We start from the raw sequence: 24239 nt of genomic DNA, 5'->3' as shown, positions 1-24239 counted from the left end.
TTTTACTTTGCATATTATATAGACTGAACAGGTACTGAGCCAAGTTCATTTTGCAGTTTCAAAAGTTTCTTTGGTTGACAGGGGGTGGCCAGAATTTCATTTTGTTAGGGGGAAATGGGTTTTGTCCACTTGCTGAAATTTACTTTTTTCTAGTCTCACCTGCTGGGCTGTTTTTATCTGAGGGAAGCAAAGAAGTGTAGTTCTGGCTGAACTTACGGGTTGTGGTGATGTTGGGGTTTTCTGGATTTATTCTTGTTTAAAATAATACCTCCAGGAGACATGGCAGTGAGTCACGGTGTAAGAACATAGCATAGTTAAGTCAGCACCTCTAAACGAGAACTGCTGCTAGAAGTAAGCCTGATTCCTCGGTGGCTGCTGCTTCCTGTGCCGTGGGGTGAGTGTAAGTGTTCCTCTGTGCTGGCACGCATCTGTGAGGCTGTGCAACACGCTGGGCTGGAGAGCAGGTGTGACTGAAAGTCTTTCTTCTCTTTGTGCATTTCCTTTTAAGCTCTTAGTGAGAGCAAGATCTCTGACAGGTAAGTATCAAATGTATTGGAACTGCTGCCCAGTAACGGTCAGTGTGTCATTGTAGTATTTAACTTCGTGAAGTTACCTGAGAAATTATCTGACCAGTTCATGGTCAAACAGCGTTTTGAAGGATGCTTGTTCTTTTTTTTTTTTTCTGTTTTTCTCAGTCTGAGAAAGTTATTAAAAAGATTTGCAGAGATCCTGAAAGCAGTCAGCTTTTGCTCTGAGTTATGAGATGTATTTTTAGTCTCGCCAGCTATGATTTTCATATGAAATTAATGGTCCCTGGAAACTGAATACCTAGGAGGCCTTGGTGAGGGAGAATGAAAGATTGAGGCAGAGTAGGTTGACCTTGACGTAGCATTATGCTTAAATGTGTTGTCCTGAGGACTGAGGAGGGCCAGCAGAAAACAGTTTTGAAGCTTCCAGATAATTAGGGAATTTCTAATAAGCCTCTTCACTGACTGCCTAAAGTCGGTCATATTAAATTCTTCGTTTTATGTATAATGATGATGTCTGATGCCATTAAAGACAAGTCTGTGTGGGAAAGTTATTGCAGCACAAGCTAGGATGAAGATTCATAATACACAACATATTCCATTAGTGCAAGTGGAGATGCTTCAATCTAAGAACACTTTATTTCTTGACTTGCAATTTGAAAAATATTTCTATTATTGCAAGCTTAATATTGAGCGCTTTAATACTAAAATCACAGCTTCCATTGGTGTTGAAACTGTCGTGACAGGTAGTCTGAAGAGAAGAGGACAAGTGAAACTTCTCTGGTCATGCGTTAGGGCATACTGTGCTTCACCAGTCCTGAGAACTGAATTTACATGGAACAGCTTTAAAACATTGCAGACATCAACACAGTGCACAGATTTAACTTCTAAAAATACAGTAGTGTTCAAAGGCAAAGTTCCAAAATGCCACTAAGTCTCTAGTCCTGTGCTGTGACCCTTGAGAATATGGAACTGAATGTAGAAAGTCCTAGGAAAAGAGAGCTTTGTAGCAGCTGAGCGTTTCTATTGGCTCCTCACCATATAGTATATCATCTAAATGTCATGAGAAGGGACTGTTTTAACATTGCTGAGTTATTTAAGACTCACTGCTGCCTTAGCCAAAAAATCCTTGCTCTGGGACCAACTCAATCCCTGAAGAGCAAGAGAGAAAAGAAATTTTCAGCCCCCCCCTTTCCTGCTCCAGCTGCAAAACCTCAAGCTCTTCCCGCACTGATCTTATGGATAAAATCCTGCCTTTTGCCCGTAGCTCTGCTCTCCTCTTCCAAAGTACTAGATCCGTGACCACCACCTCCCTCTCCTTGGTACCAACCTCTGAGCACTCTCCTAGCTTCCCCTTTCTAAACCTGCAGTCAAAACTCCAGCAATTTTTAATACCGGATCTAATTAAACATGACGCTTCATGAAGAAGCTGCCGCTAGAATCAAAACAAGTAAATTTATTATAAACACAAAGGCACAATCAGGTTATGCAAATCAGCCGTGTCTTCGGGCTCCTGGCAGGCTGCCAGCGTGATCTTTGCTTTTACAAAATTTTGCCACCTCTGTGATAGAAAAGCCGTACTTGTGGAGGAAAGGCAGGCAGCGTTGTGGTGCTGCTGCTTTCCACCCTTCTCTAGTTCCAAAACAGCTCTCGGAGGTCTTGGCTTCTTCTTTCACCAGTGTGACTCTCCCCAGTGCTGGCAGTGGCTAACTTTCAACTGCTGCCTTGAAGGGAAGGATTTTAGGGAAATGCAGGGAATGGGCTTGGTGTATGCAGCCTGTAGCTGGAACCACACACAACCTCAGCAGAAAAATGCTTGCATTGACTCCTGAGCATCAGCCTAGTGAAGTTCCAGTCTCTGCATTCGACCTTAAAGTGAATGTGATGTTTTGTTTGGAACAGAATAAAGATCGTCTTCTGTGCATGCAGCTAGAGGGCACTTCAGTGGATTTTTCCCCTTCTGCTGTGGAATGCAGCCAGCGTTGCAGCTACAGTCTTTTAGGCGTTTTTCTTCAGGGAGAAAACTTGCGAGTGACTTGTTTGAACTGCCTTGAACGTCTAGAGCATTTTCTTCTCGAATTCTCACTTCAGAAAAAAAAAAGCCGTAGCAAGCTGTTCTGTTCAAGAAACAGAGCTAAAAGCCTTCTGTAAAGGCACTTTGCTGGGGCTGGGAGGAGATAAGTCAAATATTAAATAATTAGGAAATAATAATCTCTAGTTCTACCTCATGTGTTTCCCCCCTTTTGTTCCACCCACATGCTGGTAATTTTCATCTTTTCTTCCTGCACATCAAGACGTCAGAGACTGCTTACAGAGAAAGTTGTTTTTCCTGAGTTGTCTGCATGCTTTGTTAATGCAGCAGAGATGACAAAGGGGGAGGAAGGCGGAGGTGAGGATCGAGGGGACGAGAGGACGAGCTTTTTCATGGTCTCACTCCTACCAAAGGGTGACCATTTTGTTCACTGTTGCATTTGCCAGTTGCCATGGCATCCCCCTCTCACTCTATCCTGGAGGTGTATTCTTGATATAATTAACAGCTCTCCTCCTTCTGTCTGCTGCAGAAAGCAATCATTAAGTGAACATGAAGGAAAGAAAAGTCACTTCTTATCTCTTAGTTTGTCTATTCATGTTTCTCATCCTACTACCTTATCTTTCTCGGTCCATAATAATGTTGCTTTTTGTGTATGAAAGTATTACCAGAATATTGCTGCCTGCGTAAAACAGGACATTAAGTCCCAGATGCATTTGTGTAAATTGGAGATTTTGTTAGGCTGGAATGCAGTTCAGTTCAACATACATAAAGTTCATTACGCTCCGTGTATAAAACAGTAATCTTAGGAAATAGAAGGTTCCTCGGAATCTGGGTTGTGGATAATGGATGTTGCTGTTCTGATGCACTTTGGAGAAAGCTTCCAAAGGAGGTTTGATGCAAAATAGTGCCAAAGCGAGATTAGGAGGAAAAAAATCTGAAAAGCCGTGGTATAATTAAAGCAGTGTTGAACAGAAGCTGGAGTGGTAATGCTGTAGAACACGGCTGGCGTATCAGTCGGCCAGGTCATGCGACGGCTTCCAGGCCGTTGTCCTTCTGAAAAGTGTACCTGCCTTTTGGGGGATTCTGACTTCAGTCCTGCCAGGATGCTGCACTCAGACATGAGACTAGTTTAAAAACCACCACCACCAAACATTATGTAACAGCTGCAGTGCCAGCATCTTTCATGAGGAAACTCCTGTTGGGAAGCCTGTTACTTTCCCATCTTATGGAACATTTGAACGTTATTTTTTCCCACAGCCACAAAGCAGCGAGCTGTTCCAGAGGCAATATAGTAAGGTTCCTGTAGGATTTGTTTTTCAGAACATGTGTTGAAAACAACAAGGCAGAAATATAACCTCAGCTTATATTTCAGGTTGTCAGCTCATGACTCTGCAGATAGTCTATAAAGTACCATTTTTTCATAACTTAATGTCCAATTTTATCTTTTTTTTTGTGCTGTTGTTTCACTACTGAACTGCTTCACTGGGAAATAATAGGGAGCTATTTTATCCAGTAACATCTCTGAACAAATTATTTTATTTTTCACTACTGCTTTTCCTAGTGGAAGGCTGTTCCTGTGCCTGTTTCTCTGCATTTTATTTACTTTGTTTACATCATCTTTCAACATGAGATGGGTTTGCCCATAGCCTCCCTGAAGCTGAATCATCTCTGAGAAGTATGTTGAAATAATCAAGGTTTGAGCAAATAAGGAGATGATTTGGACCCCTTCATGTGTTTAAGTTAGCAATAGTCATAATCCATACAAACACGCGTGCTAATTACTCATTTGAATTCTGGCTTTATACAGACTTCATAACAAAGAACATTTTTACTAAATGGTCTAAAGAATAGGAGATAAGATAGTAGATATTTATGGAAGTAATGAGCTATTTTTCTCAGTCTGTGACACATTGTTTGGATATTAATGTCTTAAATGTTTCTTCCATCCACTTTGATAGTATCGTAGTCAAGACAAAAGTAGAACTACACGCTCCTCAATAAAAATCCAGAAGAAAATCCAATCTTGACCGGATGAACCTGTAATTTCAACAGAAGATATAAGGAAGGCAGATAAATGAGCTTTCATTTTATTTCAGTTATATGCACTTGTTCTGAGAGCATTGTGCCTGGAAAACAGAAGATTCCCCTCAGTAACTAAAGCCACTTTATGATAAAGCTACTGGAGATCAAAAGCAGCAGTGATAATAGAGAAGCTCAGCAGGGTGAGATGGGTTGGAGGGGTGAGGGAAGGAGAATTTTTGTAATTTTGAAAGTGCCACAGCAAAGCAGACATCAAGAATCTCCACTCTATGAGAGCAGTCTCAATGAGGAAACATAAAACACTGTTAAAGGATTATCACTGCTGCTCTGTTTCCTACTGCACATTTGTGGAGGATAATCTTTATCGTGCCTCACTGTTGATAGAGCAGCAGGAATAGGTGAACATAAAGTGGTTTTGGCAAATGCAAGACTTCCTGTAATGAGTTTTTCTGGGTTCATTTTTCAAATGTGGTGTTACAAGGTATTTTTCAGGAGGCAGTCACCTGCTAGATGATGGTAACGTGGTCACATAACTCTTGATGAGCAGCATAGTGACATTGCATTAACCTGGGGTTTGGGAGTAGCAACACTTACTGATCAGAGGTACTGGAATTCTTGCCCTTAAATTAAAAAACAAATGTCTTATAGAATAAGTCCTCCTAGTTTTCTGCTCGCAGCTATTGGATTTTCTCCATTTTCTGGGTCCAGTAAAACCTGTAAGCCAGGCTTAAATCCCTTTGGTTAGGGCCATGTGCATGACAGAATACACAGTAGCTTTGTTTTATTTATTTATTTATTTATTTTTTTATGCTTCATCTTTTATTTAAAGATAACTTTTTCCTCCTTTTCTCCCACCCCCACATACTGTTTTGAGAAAACAAAGTCACTGAGAGTTGTTGTTTGTTTGTTTTTATCCTGTCAAGGTCTGTCTGTTTCACTGGGTAAGCACAGAATCCTTCCACAGCTCTTTACCAGGTCACAGCTGGAACGTTCCCTTTAAAGCCACAGATATGAAAATCTTTGATGGCCGGGCTTTAGTATGAGGCTGTAGTTTTTGACTGTGCATTAGGAGTCTTAGTCATGGCTTTACTGAGACAGAAACATATTGGTTTTGACCTAACTCTTTTGTGCAATTAAAATTTGGATAAGGCAGGTTCATTTATATGGGGGAAAAAAAAAAAAGCTTTCTCAAACTGCAGCTTCACCTGAAAGAGCCAATTAAAAAAAGACTTCTCTCTGATAGCACATCCTTCTTTTGAGAGAAATTAAATATGAATTTGTTCTGTCCACGTACACCAATAATGGTTATTTCAGTCTCAAGCTTCCCTCCTTGTGTGCCTGGTCATCCACAACTTGCAAGAAGGCCTTGTTCTCCTCGCCGTTTGTTGTGTCCCTGTGTGGTGGCCAACCACTGGTCTTCTACCTGGCAGCCAGTTCCCGGTGGTGGTCCTCAGGGGCTTGTTCTGGGGCAGCATCCTCTGTAAGGCCCCGGATGATGGGATGGATTGAAACCTTAGGGAGTTCACGAATGCCACTAACTTGGAGGGCATCATCAAGATGGAGAATGGAAATTACTGTTCAGAGGACCTTCGCTAGGCTGGAGGATAGCATCAACAAGAACTACCTGAAGGCTCAGCAAAGGGAAATGCAAAGTCCTGCATCTGGAGCAGAATGACCCCAGTGCAACATATGTGGCTGGAGAGTGGCCTCGCCAAAACAGTCTCGGGGTCCTGGTGGACAAAAAGTTGGTCTCTGGTCACTGGTGTGACCTTAAGGCAGTGAAGTCAGGGAGAGGTGGGTTGCTTCATCCTGGAGAGGAGAAGATTACTGGAGGGCTGGGGGGGTACTGAATTGCTGTCTTCAGTAAAGAAGAAAGAGCCGGATGAAAGGCACCAGTTACAAGTTGGAGCAAGAGAAATTGGGCTGAAGTGATAGGAAAAAAAGCGTTCAGTGTGAAGGTGGCAGAGCACTGGAACAGGGCCCAGAGAGGTTATGGAACCTCCATCCTTGGAGGTACGTGGAACTGGGTTGGACCCTGGCCCTGAGTAACCTGATCTGACTTTTGAAGTCAGCTTTGCTTTGAGCAGGGAGTTGGGCCAGAGGTCCCTTCCAGCAGGATTTACTCCATGATGCTGTGTTCCTTCTCTCAGTAATCGTTTTTCTTCTGAGTGCCATCCCAATCTTGCTGAGTTACTTTCCAGATGTCCTCTTTCTGTCTCTGGTAATAGCTGTGCGTTTTTATAGAGATGCCGTTTGAGATGCAGATGTATTTTTAACAAAAGAGTAACTAACTAGTAGTATCCTCATATATTTCTGCAGAAAAAAATAGATACAATATAAGCATAGAAATTTCAGGTTCTCCATAATGTGTTATGTGAGTTAATGAAGTGCATGGGTGTGAAGGGTTTTCCCTCCAAATCACAGCTGAGAACATTTCCTCTAGTGATCTCACTTCTGGCATGAGGCTTTCTTCTGCAGCTTAATTTCCCTCAGGTTTATATGATCCTATTTGTGCATCTTGAGACCTTTAGTTTTGGAACTGATGCTTTGCACATCAGAAACTTTCTGCTTTCAGAGGTAGAGGAGACCTCATTTGATCCAAGAGGGTAATTGTTTTGAATATAGACGCTATATTTCTTGTGTGCACATAAAATCTTGCTGATTTTAATCATATGTGTTTTAGCAATTGATTAATCAAGTTCAGGAACTTTAAGACACATTCCACCATTTATTTTCAGAAATGTGTTTGTATGCTTTCCACCTTGGAATTTTAAAGATGTAATTTCTCCAGCTGAACCTTGCTTTATTCTCTCAGTCTGAGAGAAGAACTCTGCTGAGTCTTAAGGCATTGTAATAAATCTTCGGTCATCTAGGACATTAGGGACCAATTTGATTTTACATCTGACAGCAGAATTCTTTATTTCCATTCCATACACTCATACTCTATCTCCGTGGTTAAAATGACTTTTTCTTCATTCCTGGTAGAGGTATGAGAGGTAAAGGAATGAGACAGGCAATTAAATAAGATTCTACTCAAGCATATCTTTTATGGTACAGTAAGTCTCCATTAAATGAAGACTATAAAGAGCATGAAATAAAAACATCCTGTGGCCTCACAGACAAGAATATTTTATTTAATTACTGATTAAAAAAAAAAAGTAGAGCGAAGATGCTCATTTTATGGGTGCTTTTTTTGTCACCCTTCTGTCTACATAAGTAACAGCACTGCACTAAATTGTTAGCTCTGGCTTTGGAGAAAAGTGTTGCTCTTGGTGCCATTTTTAACCTCTACAAAGGCAATGAATGAATTCCCAGAGTGTTGTTCCCAATTGGACACTGACATTACTCAGTTCTGCAGTTGGGGATTTATGATTTGGGGTTAGGCTGATGGTTTATTTTGCAAGCAAATACATATTTCTGTTTTCTCCACTTCTTCTCATATCATCCACTAAAAATAATTTATTAATTTGCCAATTCTCTTAAAGCACTGTGGATCTGTTCATTCAGGCCAAGTTTGTCAACATGCTTTTAAATGAAATAAAGTCATTTCTGTTCACAAGAGTTTGTAAGTCATGCTTAATGATGGAGTTCAGGAAAGTATGTTATGTTGTGAGGGACTTGTTAAATAAAGCATTGTAAATGTGAATATGAACAAGTGTTCAAGTGCTACTTTAATAAGTAGATTGTAAGGAAAAGAAAAACAAATCATAAAGGAGAAAGATTTCTTAATAATAATGTTTGGTTTTGTATTCGTGTTAGTGTTTTCTGTCTACAAGAAGTTGTACTGCCTGCAGTTGTAACTGAAGCAGGTAGCAGATGCAGAATTACTGGCATGTATTTCTCACTGTCTCTGCCTTCCCTTTTGTGTTTTATGCAGTCCACAGCAGAAACGCCCACAACCCCAAAGCATACGAAGGACAACAGAGAGAGTTTTTTCCCAGTAACACCAGCCACACTGCATCCCGCCCCAGTGAATCCAGACACTGTGACTCCCGAAAATCTCCTGAGACTGAATGATCTTCATTCCAAATCGAAACCAGCCTCTTCCTCTTCATCCTCTTCCTCCTCAGCGTCTTCTTCAGTGCCTCCCTCCCAGGAGTCACACAGGGACACTGAGCATCTCCGGAGTCAGAATGCAGAGACTGCTCCCAGCATGAGTGATCTCGCACGTGGTAAGTCTCAGGGAGACAGAACATCATGGTCCTCTCTAATCAGTTTGCCAAGGCCACATGGTGAGTCAGTGCCTGAGTTCTGATTCTGTCCCATTTTCTGATCACTAGACCATACTCAAAAGGTTACACAAACAGAGGGTTTGTTTTGGGACATGTATAAAATTATACATATTTGAATTGCTAGGATAGAGTAAAGAGCTTCTAGTACGCACTGCATGTAACTTGCATGTGAAATCATGGAATAGCAGCCTAAAAATAACGTAATGTTTTAAATAGATCATGTAAGTCTGAAGTAGCATTTGTTTTTCTTCAAGAAAGTAAAGATACGGTTCTTTAAAATACCTCAAATGCTTTTAAAAAGTTGGAAATGATTGAAATGGCAATAAATTGATGGATAGCCTACATCTGACTTGTAAGTGCCTGATTAACATAATTAGATGCATAGATATCACAGCCATGTATATGTGTGTGGAGATACGTAATACTGTGAAAATTCCAAGCTTCTGCATGGCTCATAAAGTTAGTGTATCACCACCATTATGTTTCACATTTGAGAAAAGAAGCATCTGGCAGGACTGGAATGTTGGAAATATATTTATAGTCCTAGTACGGTTATGTGCAAAGTTGGAGTACAGAAAAGGGTTGAAGAGGCAAAACAAATGTTACTTATTCTGTAGCAAGATCGTGTGATTTGTTTAGGACTGTGTTACATACTTGATCCTATGCAGATTGCCTAGATGAGGAAAGAGTTAAATGAGAGCACCGTCTTTTTCTTTCCTGCTGTCCTGGCAGGCTGGCGTTGTTAGCAGTAGTAAAAATCACTGATCCACTTTGGGAACGAAGTAGGATTAGACCCAGTTTCAGACTTACCTCGGGTGCCCAAGGACATGGCTGCCCTTATTTGTGGGGTGCTGTGCATGTTACAGTGGTAGAGCACCTGTCATGGCGTGTACTTTCTTGCAACCTTAGCAGGAACACTGTCTGAAAAGCCTTCTGCTGCTGCTTGTGCTCGCTCCATCTGCTCACAAACTTGAAGTTTAGAGCTACTCGTAAAATGCCATAGCCGAATTAATAGCAACCCAGATAAAGTTATGAATGAACCACAAACATACAGCTTTGGGGGAAAGTGACAGATGAGGATACCATGGAAATAATGCCTAGATTTGTGAGACGTAATGGTAGTCTACTCATTAATGAATATTATGCATCATCTAGATGTTTTGTTGAAGTTAACTCGTACCGTGACTTCTACCATATACTGCCTTACGTAATCAGCCTTGGCATCTAAACACACACAGTCTTCTGAATGCATTGGCAGCAAAGAGCAAACTAGGGAGAAATCAGTTTTCCCAATTTGCTAATCTCTGAGTACAGGACAAAACTGAAATTTAACGTCCAATGTTAGGAGCTGCATTATAATCATCTCATTTTCCTTTTCCACAAAGCTAGGGAGAGATTGTCTTGGGAGGGAAAGGAGGGAAAGGGGAATGATAAGGAAGGGAATGGCTGAGTCGGTGCATAAACCACATTTGTTACTGTCCTTATGAAGCTAAAGAATGAAGTTGCACAGTGTCATAAGATATCTTGGCAGGCTTATTCAACAGGGAGTAACTCAGGTTTGTGCCTAGACAACAGGGGAAAAAATCCTCTAGTTTATGCAGTTGCTGTGCATTCACTAAGGAGCCTGGTAGGAATGACAATGCAGATAAGAGGTCCCGGATTCTTTCAGTTTTAAAACAAACTCACGAGCATTTCTGACGTGCTTTCCTCTCAGCAATTTCCCGGGCTGCCTTGCAGTGATTAGAACGTTTATTTTAATCTTTTGACTTCCTAGGCTTTGTTAGGGTGGTGAAGTTTCATATTGTTCATTGGTCTTTTATGCTTTCTGTACCTAATCTTGGTCGAGGGAGATGGAAGGGCTAGCTGCCAAAATTATAACCCTGGATCCGTGTGTCTGAAGATCAAGAGGCTCTCTCTGCAAAGCTCTCGTTCCAGTGCTGAGTGTGTGTGTGTTGTATCTGGCTTTCTGGCTCTCAGACATACCTGACAGGTCATTTTTCTAGCAGAGAGAGATACCAATTACTGCTGTGTCCTTTCCTTTTTTTTCTTTTTGATTCTCGTATCTTTGCACCCACCTCCTTTAAAAAGTATTATTTATAGTCTGGTTTACCACTTTTTTTCATCTGCCTCTTATTAGCTCTGTTTCTGTTTAAAAAAATAATAAAATCAGTCCTTCCATTTTCAGAGAAATCTGTTTTCATCTTTCTCATCTCTTGTTGTGTTTTGTAACCTCCTCCTGTATCTATTTGTTCATATGAGAGTATTCAGTGTCACAGAGGATTAGCTGCTATTGTTTTCTGTGGCTTCACTCAGAAAAAAGAATGGCTTTAAAAGCAAGTTGCCACTCATTTCTTATGTGGATGTTTTCAAGAGATTTTGTCTAATATGACTAACTAGTATAGAATACAACATGATGAAATCCAGCAGCAAAGTAATGGTGGTTTCAACATGAGAGCTTCCTACACATAGGCATGAACGTACGTGGAACTATTAGCCTTTTTGGCTCAGCCTGTAATTTTCTGCAAGGAAAGTAAAATAGGACAATTAAGATAAACCCTCTGCAATGTCTCTCACTGCTCTGTTTTTGTACTGTTCTAAATTGCTGAAAAATCTTGACACTTCCTTTTAACTTCAGTGTCCTTGCCCAGATAATGATTCTTATAAGGAATGGACAGGAAAACATTCACATCTGACTTTTCGTACCAAGGCTTGTATACTTGGAATTATTTAATATTATGTGTTTTGCTTAAAACCAGCTATTTGGTTAATTGGAATGTAGCTTAAGGTTAGAAGAGTACAAAACAAATTTCCCCCCTCTCCATGAAATTCATGTCCATTCAACCCCTAAGCATTTCAGTGCAAAAACAAGGTCATGATACAGCTGTCCAAACTTAGAAATTCAGAGATGAGGAAGTCAGTCAGGTCTTTCTCCAGTGTGCAGGGAAATTGCAGCCCATCAGCCATAAATAAATAATCCTGCTATGATTTCAGACATTTGTTATCTAGACACAACGGGGCAGGTAGAGGTGTAAGCATACTTCAACCTGTAGAACTTTCAGACTTTGAGAAGCAGAAGGAATAAATGCCAGTGAAGAAGGTTGCGTGGAAAGGTAAACGGTAGCACGGTTAGAGTGAGTAATGAGACTAAATTGTTTTAACTTTATTTAACCTTATTTTAACTGTGGAATTCAGTCAAACGTTCAGTTTCTTTTTAAAGGACCCGAAGTAGCAGTTGAGCCCTCCTAACAATGATCAGTCTCGTCTCTTGGTTTCTCTGCTGAATTCAAAACGGTGCTGTAGAGTTCAGAGTTGATCTCAACAGATGCCTCAAAAAAATCTGAAACGCAGAAGTTTAGCCTGGCCTGGACCTGTGGCCTCATGTGAGTCTTTGTATTGGGTTGTTCCTCCAGCAGTTACCCGGTGTGAGGGGTCTTTCCTATATGCACGATGTGACTTATCCTGGCTTTTGGCAGCTTTCGTCCTCAATTCCCAAGGCTGAATTCCTCCAAGGCTTTAAAAGTTCTGTCTAAATCCCTGTAACCCCCGCCTTCTGTAGCACCCTGGGGTGGAAGCTCCTTTCCACCTGGTAGTGACTGTGAAGCTGCTGATAGAAATCAACCAGGCAGCCTTCGACTAACTCCCCGTTTGCGCTCTCTAATCTTTCTGTCTGCCTCCTGTGTTGGCATTGGTATTCTCACTTCCACCTGTCTGATCCTTCCTTTTCATGAAGCTTTTTATTTTTCACAATGGGTGCACTCTGAAAACAACTTCACTGCTGACTGCCAGCAGGGGGTTTCCTGTTTGTGAATGACTTCTTAATTCCCTTTTGCCTAATGCTCAGGCAGTACCAGTCAGCTGTGTCTTTTCCTCTTCCCTTTGGAAGTACACTGATTTCGTTTCTATTGCAACAAACTCATTCCAGAAAAGTTTTTCAGTACACTTAATATCTACTTCTAATCCTTACCTTTTTTTTTTTTTTTAAGTTTTATTTATTCAATCCAACGCTGTGCGGAAAATCCTTTGAAATTAAAGCTGTTGTTTATATGTGCCCGTGCTAAATCAGTAAGAATAAATCAGACAGGAACAGCAGCTTCCAAACCGTGCCCTGTGAGGTAGCGGTAAGAGCCAGGGGCGTAGCGTGGGCTGGGCAGGCTGTGGGGCCAAAGATCCCCCTGAAAATCCCGGGGAAGCGCTGCCCTGTGGATGTCTTGCATTAATAACACATCTTCTGGAGACTGCAAAGATTTGTAGAAGAGCATGGTCATGGTGCTGTGTTGTTTCAGTATGTTTGTTTCACTGGCCTTCGTCTGCTGCCAGCAGAATACTTGTTTTATATGCTGCTGCACAAACGGAGACTGAAGAGAGAGCTTGTTGTAAGGCTAACTGCGCAGGTATTGCATTGTTTCCGAAGTTCTTGGAAAAATGTCTTTAAAGAACACAACAAAACCCTTAGCTGCTTCTGCTAATTTGTTTTGGGCTTAATTGGCTGTCAGGTCAAGGAAGGATGAAATACTGATGGGGAAGGAAGGGGCTTACGGCTTTCGTTAGGTAACTAATACATAAAATGCACAGGGAGTAGACTGCCAACGAGAGATTTGCTATACAGGGATTACCAGGTGATGTTCTTCAAATGATATGCTCTTGTTCAGTTGAATACTAAAAAACAACTACTAATTAGATGAGGTTTTATAAAGCCATTTGAAAGTTTGTATCATTGCATACAAAACTGTTGGGCTTTTTTGATCTAGGCTTGTAAGTTTCTTATTGAAGGGCATGGGTTGCTTCTTTGGTTTACATGGCTCTATTTTTTACTTGTGTTTGGCTGGGGTTTTTGTTTCTTTAGAAAGAGAGAAAGTTGTATTGTGCTTCAGGGTTTTTCTTTACCAAGGTACCTGTGAGCTTGCAGCATCTCTAGAAAACCTGACAGGGCCAGGAGGTGGTGTGGGACCCAGGAGCTCCGCTGGCTGTGCCCCAGTGTGTCTCCCTCAGGGATCTGGGAGTTTGGGAATTGGGATGGGCCGGGGACTACTTCCAGGAAGCACTTTCCGAGCAGCCACCTGATCTAAGCTTTCCTAGCATGAATGTTGTACTGTGACAGCTGACCTCAGCGTTAGGAAAGAGTTTGGGGTATGTCTCACGTAATTGTACAGCAGACTGTGTTCGGGACCCTAGCGATAAATATAGCAGTATGCCACGTTACTACAGTGCCAACTTCTGTTCAGCAGACTGCTTGAATTTCTTTCATTTCAGGGGGCCGCAGAACTTGTGTTCTGCAGCTTTTTGCCTCCAAAATTACTGACGCTTAATTTTTAACACATGGCTTTGTGTGTCAGCTTTGAATGTAATTTCCTGGATTTGGCATTTCAAGGCAGATCCGTATTTCTACAGCTATGACTTTGGTAGTGGTGTTTTGTTGTCTTATTTTTAGAAATAAATTCCATGCTAGGATACTAGGAATGAACGTAGAGAAAGAAAATGTGTAAGGAAAGGGTACCAAGGACACCTCCTGCATCCTTGATGAACTAAATACACCTGGTCTCTCTGCCTGCTGTGGTACCTCCTGGCACACAGAGCATACAGTTTGGGGCTGGATGCTGCTGTTATTTCTGTGGGTCAGCATCCTTAACCAGCCTGTGTTCAGCTGAACCAGCCTGTGTTCCAGCCCAGTGTTTCCGTTGACTTGTAGCACAGTGTATGAGGAAACTCTGAGCTCCTTCAAATTCAGGCTTTCCATGGCCTTTGCAGCTGCTGTATGGGAAAAAGAAAAGCTGTATTAATTCCCAGCACGCCAGAGGGTGAGGCAGATGGAATACAGAAAATTAATTGTTTACACATTAGCCACTATTCTTTGGAAATGCAGCAAGATATTTACTCCGTTGTGTCAGGGAGCAAAGGATCAGACCCATTTCCATCAACATGGGGGAAAAAGAAGAATAGTATCTACCTTGTATGGTAAATAAGTAACAATGCTGGGAAAACTTGTATGTACTCCGTGCGGCCATTAAAATACGGAGTAAACCAGTTGGTGGTGGAACAAATAACACAGGTATTTCCTACTGTCTGTGGGCACACAGGATGTTGCCCTTACTCTTTGGAAGTGTTTGGAAAGCTCGGTGGTACAGAGTGGCTAAATCACAGTAATGTATTTTCAGGCTTTTTGTCTGACAAAGAACTGCCAGGCAAGGTGCTTTGCAGAGGGATGAAGGCAAGCGGTGCAACTGCTTCAGTTAAGCACTTGAAGCTGTTATCTGTTCATTTCTCCAAGCATACACTTTTGAAATCACGTTAGTGTCTGTCCTGGAGTTCAAAGCTCAGTTTCTTCCTTTTTCCTCTAATGAATGATGTTTTGCGCTTGCACTCTAAGTTGCTTGTAGCCTTTAGCGTATCTGTGCTTTAATGCTTCAAACCACCTCCCTCAGCAAGTGGAAAACATTTTTTCCAGGTGCCAGTCACATTTTCTGGGCTTGTCTTTCACTCACCACATAACGTAATAGGTTTAGTGCATGGCTAAAGGATTTTTTGAAATTCCAGCTAAAATGTCTTAGATGACTAATGCTGATGTCTCCTTCTACCTGACAGCACAAAGAAACTCGGTGATAAGCACACGGTGCAGTGCACGGGGACCGGAGCAGCTGCTCACTGTTACCCTGCTACTGCTTTGAAACTTTCTCCACATCTGCAAATTGCCGAGGGAATATTTTTGACGTAGCTGCGTCAGAATAGCAAATAACTGCCTTACCGGTGTAAAAACGGGTGCAGGAGTTGTATAATCTGTTTTGGGTGTGCGGATATGTGTATACAGTGTTTTCTCTGTATAAAGGGAGATGGTGAGGGAGAATATTAGCTGTGATGAAGTCATGAACCCCGGCGCCCGCTATAGGCATCTGCAAACACTGGTTTCCCTGGCAACAAGTGGAAAGAGGTTGGAGAGGAAAGCTGGAGTAGGTTGTTGCATTGAATTGTTTTCAGCTTGTTTCTTCCTCACTAAAGCAGGGAGATGTTGAAAGGTATGATGTCCCTCTTTCTCTGTCTGCTATTTTATATATCTTTAGCCAGCTGGGAGAGGGAAGGCTGAAAAGGATACTTAGAATTCAGCTCAATCGGAGAGGAACTTTTCGGTACCAATATTAATAATATGCATTGCGAATCTGTGCTTTTTCTATATGCTTATTTTTTGTGCTGTGTTATGAGGAGAGAGTGCTAAACAGATCTCCAGAGTATCTGTCCCACCTTCAGCCTGGAGACAAGCGACTGTTGCATATTACGTCTTCACAAACTGATTTTATTTTAAACTGGGTTTGTACAGCTAATGTTTGAAAGCCTGCACGAACCGTACAAGTACTGCATATTACCAAACGATTTGTTAACTGAGATTGAATCTGCGCTTCCGAACACCTTCAGCATGTGCTGTTAGTTGTATTCTTGTGCTCTTGCACTTGTGCAGAATATTGTGGCTCATGAGTTAGTGGAGTCTTTGCCTCCCTGGGGAAAGTTTTTATTAGAAAAACTAGGACATTATGTTCAGGGCTATAACGGCATCGTCCACGAGACTAATATCAAGATACTCTCTTCAGAAATGTGTTTTAGACGAGTAATAGCAATTCAGCTGTGTATTTCTTCATGATTATCCTTCTGTCTTTTGCCCTTTCTGTCTGTAATGAAAACAGATAAATCTGTGCAGTATATTAAAGTATTGATAATACAAGTTATGATATATGCTCCTGAAATAACAAGTTCTTTACCAAGAAATAAAAATATTTTGTTAATTAACTTAATTTTTAACTAAGAAATAATATCACTCAGGTGACTATCACAAAAAAAATACTGCTCAGTCATAAAAGAAGAAAGTCTATGACCCAATCAGGGAATAAAATTCAGTCACTGTATGTTTAACACCTGACAGCAAATGACTGATTAATGGACGGGGGCTCTTGATGTCACGTAGTGAAAGAAGCAGCTTGATTGAATATTAACAAGTGTTGTTTCCAGAAGCGTAGTAATAGAAATACACACTGTGCCAAGCTCCTGCCCTTATGTTTACAGTCACTTCTTTGAAAAAGGGCTGACACACAGTTTTATTAAAATTAAATCTTAATTTTACTACACTACAAATCTGCATCTTCAAAAGTAAAAGAAACAAACATGATGTGGAAGATGGAAATGCATGCGAGTAAGCTGATTCCTCGTGAAAGAATGCAGACTTACATCTGTCTTGTAGCATCTGGCTAGAAATACGCTGCTCAAAAGAGCTTTGTCAGTGGGGCATAATTTAGTTAAAGCAAAGCACAGCAAATCAGCTTAAGCAATGATATATCTTATAATTAAACAAAGATTATAACCAACAAAAGAGGTAGGGTTTAGTCATTAAGCAATAATGCGAATCTGAGCTTTTGTTCTGAATGGTGAACTATTAAGTCCCCAATGTAATTTAGCAGTTAAGTACATACAAAACTGTTCTCAGCTAGCAGCGTAGTTAAAGCTATAGGATTTCCAGTTTATGTGGTATTGTATCTGCTAAATTAATGAGTGTTTTGTATCCTTGGTTAATAAGTGGATAAATAAGGCTCTGTTAGTACTTACCCTGGGTGTTTAAGACTCGGGGTCTGGCGCGTTGGAGTAAGCTAAAGGGAGTTGTTGCCTTGCAGGGTAACTGGAAATCGTAATTTTCATCTTGCTCTTCTTCAAATGTTGATGTAATGCTTCTTTCCATCTTTGATCAAGTGTCTTGTAGATGTTTCAGCATGGGAGTCTTCTGGGTTTAGACTACAGCTTATTGTCAGAAGCTCGCAGTGTAATGGGATGTGTGTATATTGGCTTCAGGCCACGTTAGGGCTGATCCTTCTTCGTATGGTCCCTTGCACTTGTCAGCATGCGGTTAAATCATACATGGATCTGATATAACGAGCAGGCAAATACACAGAACGATCTTTCAGCTATCTTCTGTTTCTCAAACAGGGAAACAATGAATTGTGATGTTCCTGTTGTATAACCACTTCCTTCTGTGTTGTTTTTAAGCTGATTTGGTCGGATGCAACTATTTTTTTTTTCCTACTTCCAATACTAGTTGTTGAAGTATCCGTACAAAAACGTTCAAGAAATTGCTGAGAAGGAGAGCTATTCTTCTGCGTTAGACCCCCCCATTTTGTGCTCGATAGGGAGTGGAACATCACAGAACAGAAGCTGCCTGTGATTTGTGCTGTAGTGTGCGACCTTTCCTTTTTGGTAACTCGGAGAATTCTCTGCAAGCAGACTCATTTATCCTGAGGCTTGTGTTGGCTATCAGCTACCAGTTTAGATAACAGGTTATTTTATTTTACCAATGGAAATTAGTGGATGAAGGAACTTACAGCCTGCTTTGGTAAGCTTTTTCTATATAAAATTATTCAAGGACCCTAGGAATCTAATTCATTTAAAAAGTTGCATCTTTCAAACTGCATCAATGTGGATTTTACCAAGCTGTTAAGCTGAGGCATTATCTCAAGCATTTTCTGCAAGGGGAGCTGTTGGACAGGAAAATATTACCATGGTAAATTTCAAGTTCTTATTAACAACGACGAAGATGGAGAAGTGTTTTCAACATACAGTGGGGGGGGGGGGGGAAGAGTACTTTTCCAATTAGGAAAAGTTGAAAAATGTATTTCTTCTTAAGATGCTATGCTGTCAAAGTCCTAAACTGATTTAGAGCATGGACATAGAAAGAATTTCAGAGCAAGTTCAGCTGTAAATATACATTGCACCTGCTGGTCTGCAATAGCTGCCTGTGCACACCTTACCTAATTCAAACTTGCCTCAACAGCCCTTTGTTTTTGAAGGATATCTTCCACTTTATCAGAACATAAGACTTTGTTTGTGTGCCTGTAGCATTGAAATGCTAGCTGCTGTTTCAGTCTGCCCTTCCCAGAAAGGGTTGTCATGAATAGTTCTCAGTAGTTCAGTGAAAATTACTCCTGTTAAGTACAATATGCAGTCCAGGGTGCAAGAAAACTGGTTTAACACTGCATTAATTTAAAATCAGATACCACTGATTTGTAATTAAGAGATTGTGCTCACACACTATAGGCTTCTGAGTTTTAAACATCCCAAATTCTGGAATAACAGAAGGTGGGAATACTAGACTAATGCATTGATAAAGGTTCAGTAGGCCTATCACTGAAAACTGGGCATTTAGCATAGCTTCGTAATGATTACATTAAAAAAAACTGTTGCTGGATGTTCACAGTAATTAATCTTACTTAGCAGTAAGTTGCAGTTCAATGTAGCTTGTACCTGTGGTTGTGGATCAGAGAGGGGCTCATCCATCACAGCTGGCTCATCATTAAGGGTGATGGATTTTGCGTTGCATGTATGACAGGTGATTCACCCCTCACACCTCCAAAGGTTAATGGGCAGTTGCACGTTTTTGTTTCTTGTAGATATGCAGAGATAACAAAATGCCACACACCAGATGTTTTTTTTCTTTTTTTTTAAAGAGCTTTTTTTTTTGTTTGAGTTGATGGCACCAAGTATGAAAAATGTGTGGTTGCCATCTTGGCTTGCCAGTGTTTCATTTTACACAATCATGTTATGATTTAGAAATAGAAGAAATATTAAAACATATTTTTTAAAGCTTCTACCAGTTGGGTAGACAGCAGAAGGACTGAGGCTTAGGAAAGAGAGCAGGATGTCTGTTAATCTGTGAATTATGTTTCATTAATAAAGAGGAAGAAGAGCTTGAAGTGCCTTTGGAGGGGCTTGGATTTCAGCAACAGGAGTCACGGCTTTGTCAGCAGATGAAAATGGCTACTGTTGCGCCATCACCAGAGCCTGTTTGCTGGCAAGTGGAATCAGTGACAAGCACAAATTCAGGACATGTTTGTACCCAAGGTAGGAGCTTTCTGTGCTTCAGTGGAAATAAGTGGTTATCTGAGTATCAATCTGTAGAGATTGATGTACTAGATAGTTGCAATACGTATTCCCTGGCTTCTCTGCTGCTTGCCTTCCAGTAGAGTATTCCAGAGTTTAGAGGCATTCTTGGCAATCTCACAGCTTCCTGGAGAAGTGCCTTGTAGTCCCTTAATGGTTATTCTTTTTGGTGCATGACTCACATACAAAATACTATGGCAGCAAAGCCAAATAAAAAACATCCTAGTGCTAGGCTATCGTGCTGTATAGTCTGTGTTTCTTTGGAAGTAGAATTTTTCTTTTAGTTGTAATCTTACACAGGGCAATATGACTATGCTTTGGATTACACTGCTGGAATATTTAGTAGAAGGAAACGACTTTTTACAATATTCAGACTGAGTGGAGTTAACATAAAACCCAGCGTTACAACAGTTAATGCTGTCCATCCCTCCTCTGCCCTCTTCCAAAGAGAAGGTGTTTTAACAGCAAAAATACAAAACTTGTTTTTTCAGGCAGGCATAATGTAGGTATTCATGTTGAAGGTATCTTTTTTCCCTTATTTATGAGTCACGTTATCCCATGTCTGATTACTGCAACATTTCTGGTACTCGACTCTGAACTGATTGCGTGCAAACGGAGATGGGTCACTGACCGTGATGGAAAGCCTCATCTGTTGTGGCAGTTCTCACATTCTGGTATACTGCTGAGAACATACAATTCAATTTTACATCCCTTAGTAGTCAGTCTGCTGTTGTTTGTTTTTCAGGATAGCATCAGGGAGCTGGCATTTTGTTTTGCTGTGTTAAAGTAGCCCTGTCGGTTCCAGAAACCTGCAAGAGATGGATTTGACTAAGACTAAATATGAACAAAAGCATATATAAAGACAGCTGTCGTTATTACGCATCTGAGACACTCTGGTGGTTTTGCTTGTATAACTTTTTTGAAAAAAAATTGATTCCACGTGAAGCATCATCATTAGTAAGATATCAAGAAATCTCTGTTCTCAGTTTTGAATGTGAAAGCACTGTATTCTGCTGATTATTGTCACGTATATATTGTTTTGTGTTGTGATAGAGCATAAGGAAGGGCCAGATCCCTCTCTTTACTTCACGAGATGAGCCATGTCTGAGCAAGCTTCCATTGTACAGGCTAAAAGTATACTTGGGGGTATATGGAACTGTTGTGATGGTGCTAGCCCATGTGGCAGGTAATAGCATGAGCATACCAAGGATCTCGTTGCTTTTTTTGGACATTACACCCAAAGAGATTTTTTTATGGCAGGATTTGAAGGGAATAGTGAGGAAGTGTTTACAGGTATTACTATGTATTTTTCTTAACTTGTGAGGACAGTTTAGTGGAAATTACAAAATTCCTGTTTGAAAATGTAGCAAGTGGATGGTAGATAGGTTACTGAAGGGACAACACTACAGTGGAGGAAGCTTAAAAAAGACTCACAAGTAAAATTAAGTAAAATTAAGTATCTTCTTGCTGCATTATGGAAGGGAGATCCAGTTAGAGAACACAAACATTAGATGATTTCTTCTGAAAAAAGTAGGAAGATGTTTGTGGTCGCCTTCTAACTAGATGTCAATGGGCCAGTGCAATGCTGCCACTGTCATGATTGGTGCAGACAGGCTGAGTTTCTACTGTCTAGATTTTTTTTTTTAATTATTCCTAGTTGCCATTTTAGAATCTTGAGGCACTTTCTTCTTCTGTTTCCGAACCCTAATTAAAGCTAGAAGAAAGGCCTTTTGAGCCAGCCATATGTCTAACAATCATCTGTTCCCTCTTCTTTGACATGTGAAAACCTAGATAACTTCCTAACGTGTTTTTTCTTATTATTTTCTGTTTAGCCTCCAGTTCCAAGCCTGAACTCAGCTCCAGTTCACAGACTTTGGGAAGTCAGCAGAACAAGACAGATGGCACCCGAGTAAAAACTCGTGTTCTGCCCAACATGCCAAAGCTTTTCATACCTTCATCTGTCACCAAATTTCCACCTGAGATCACTGTCACTCCACCCACTCCCACCCTCCTTTCTCCAAAGGGCAGCATTTCAGAAGAGACCAAGCAAAAATTAAAGGTAATAAAAGGGAAAAAGTAATTATTTAGATTGTTTTCATCTTAATTGTCCCCTCAATCAAATCCTTGTGCATAAGGAACAACAGTTCCTGTCTCCAGTTCATAACCAGAGGTAGCATAAATAGCAGAAGACCCATGCCTGTCAATGTTCAAGAGGCATTTGAATAATGCCCTTGATATGCTTTAACTTTTCGTCAGCCCTGAAGTGGTCAGGCAATTGGACTTGATGAGCCGTGTAGGTCCCTTCCAACTGAACTGTTCTATTCTGTTCTAAGATACGAGCTGCTGTCGGCAGGAGTCCAGTTTTTAAGAACTGGTGAAATATTGGCCATGGGTGACATCAGAGCTATTCTAGCCCCCGTCCTTTTTTTGAGGGAATTAGAAGGAATTACAGAAATGGGTGAGAGAGTTAGTGCAGTAATTGCAATTCTTACATTAGTGGAAGCTACTAGAATATTAACTGTGGGGAAGCCTACTGGTTAATGTTATGTTGTTTCACATTAGGATGCCATATCTTTTATGAAAGTAAGAGGGCTTTTGAATGTGAAGAAATAGCAACCAGTTGGCTTTTATCCCTTTGATCATGGGTTTATCCTGACTATTTAGCAATATATTCTCTCTCTCTCTTTTTGGGATCAGTCTGCTATTTTGTCTGCTCAGTCTGCAGCGAATGTAAAGAAGGAGAGCCTTTGTCAGCCAGCTTTGGAAATCTTAGAGACCTCAAGCCAGGAGTCCTCACTGGAAAGTGATACTGATGAAGATGATGACTACATGGACATATGAATGAATTCTGGCCATCATCAACACCAACCATATAACCATTCTTCTTGTTGCCAGCATCTCTGGCAGTCCAAACATCTTCGTTGGCATTACTCACCATTTAATCTGCATCATTGTGTTCTTCACTTTCATTACCTTTGTTATCACCACTACCACTTGTATTGCCTTCAAAATCTTTGCCATTCTCTCCATCATGGTGCTTGATGGAAAAAATGATTGTTTACCAGGCAGTTAATTCATTTGGACCACGACGTCACCTTTAACTTCAGTAAACAAAAGGATGTTTTGAGCTGCAACTTGCATCTCTCTACTGTTTCTGCTTCTTCAAACCAGAGCCTTGGGATTCACTCTGATAGCTCTTTTCTATAGTGTTTTCTTCTTTTTAATTGTCCTTGTATTTCTGCCATTGGTTAAGTTTTTCTCCCAATAATTCAGCAACCTAATATCTGTCTAGTCATGCCATGTTAGTCCAGCTCCTATTAAGGTGAACGGATTAGGAAAAGTTTGCCGAGCTGGTAGAGGTTTTAATTGCATCAAGAAAGACTATGGCTTTGTTGCGTGCTGAGAAGGGTGAGCGGAGAGCGTCAGCTACTTGGCACAGCTGCGTGCTTTGTTGGAATTTGACTCAGTGGCAGTAGGCAAAAGGCAGTAGGCTTTTCTAGGCAGACAGAGAGGTTGGCCTCCTGTTTGTGCTCATTTCACACCGATGTATGAGGTCCAGCAAAAATTACCTACCTGAATGTTGGCTTAACGAACTGATCTTTCCAGAATTGTCTTACAGTCCTTTCTCTTCTAATGCCTTGGACAAGCATTTTGAATTGGGGGCTAGATGATATTTTTATGGTGGTACTGAAAAAAACTTGAGATTTCAATGCCATTTCAGTAATGTCTGTTTTTTACAGAATGACACGAAAAGGTGTTTTTTATCTATCTGCAGAGGGACTGCTCACAGTTATTTATATGAGAAAATAATGGTAACAAAGACCTTTTTTTCTACTGAATGTTAACTTTGTAAAATAATGAATGCAAACCATGCAAAAAAAGTCACACTATATATACACGCGTGCATTCACACATATATATATGTGTATGTACATATATATGTATGTATATGAAAAAATGCATACAGCTTGCCATGTTGGATTTCTTTGTGTTTGGGGGAGGTGATTTTCTGTAAAATGCAGAGCTTTGTATAAACTTTTGTTGTTGTTTTTTTTCTAATAAAGCTGAAATGTACCTATTGTTGCCTCTGTTCGTCTGAGAGGACAAGGTGCCATGGTCCTGGAAGAAGTAGTACTCCTCCCTTCCTTTTATTTCTTGGATAAGGAGGTGGTGAAGGAAGGGGGTGGGAGGAAGCCTCTTCCTTTTCTGAAGACTGTCAGATCTCTTAGGATGGATTTGGTCTTGTGTGGCCCAGAGCTGGGTCAGTCAGCGTTACCAAGATTGCGTACAGAGGTTTCACTTCCCCCACTGAGACATGATCTAAAGTTTTGCACCTGAGTGGCTTTGAATACTGATGAGCAATATAAGGGAGAAGACAGCATGTAGTAAATATGACCACATGGAAAGAATATTTGGCTGAACAAAGTAGCAGTTAATCTGCTAGTGCAGTTGTCATTCGTTCACTCTAAGAATAATGAACGGGCCCTGGATAAAAAGCAGCAGCAT

At 40.7% G+C, this 24239-nt stretch overlaps 1 protein-coding gene across 5 annotated transcripts in view; it reads left to right on the top strand.

Moving 5' to 3' along the window:
- Nucleotides 1-23812, top strand: part of CABIN1 (calcineurin binding protein 1) — a 108842-nt gene extending 85030 nt beyond the window's left edge. For 4 of the 5 annotated variants that reach the window (XM_035341132.1, XM_035341130.1, XM_035341131.1 and 1 more), the window contains exons 36-39: nt 8477-8771; nt 19530-19694; nt 21566-21792; nt 22431-23812. In XM_035341132.1, the coding sequence (XP_035197023.1) occupies nt 8477-8771; nt 19530-19694; nt 21566-21792; nt 22431-22574 (831 nt within the window). In that variant the 3' untranslated portion in view covers nt 22575-23812. The remainder of the gene's footprint in view (nt 1-8476; nt 8772-19529; nt 19695-21565; nt 21793-22430) is intronic. The other variant, XM_035341133.1, reaches the window with a different exon arrangement.
- The last annotated feature ends 427 nt before the right edge of the window (nt 23813-24239 follow it).

Source organism: Oxyura jamaicensis, chromosome 15 (genome assembly GCF_011077185.1).
Source record: "Oxyura jamaicensis isolate SHBP4307 breed ruddy duck chromosome 15, BPBGC_Ojam_1.0, whole genome shotgun sequence".
Lineage (NCBI taxonomy): Eukaryota > Metazoa > Chordata > Aves > Anseriformes > Anatidae > Oxyura > Oxyura jamaicensis.
The sequence above is the reverse complement of the archived record's forward strand: the minus strand, read 5'-3'. Positions and strand labels throughout refer to the sequence as shown.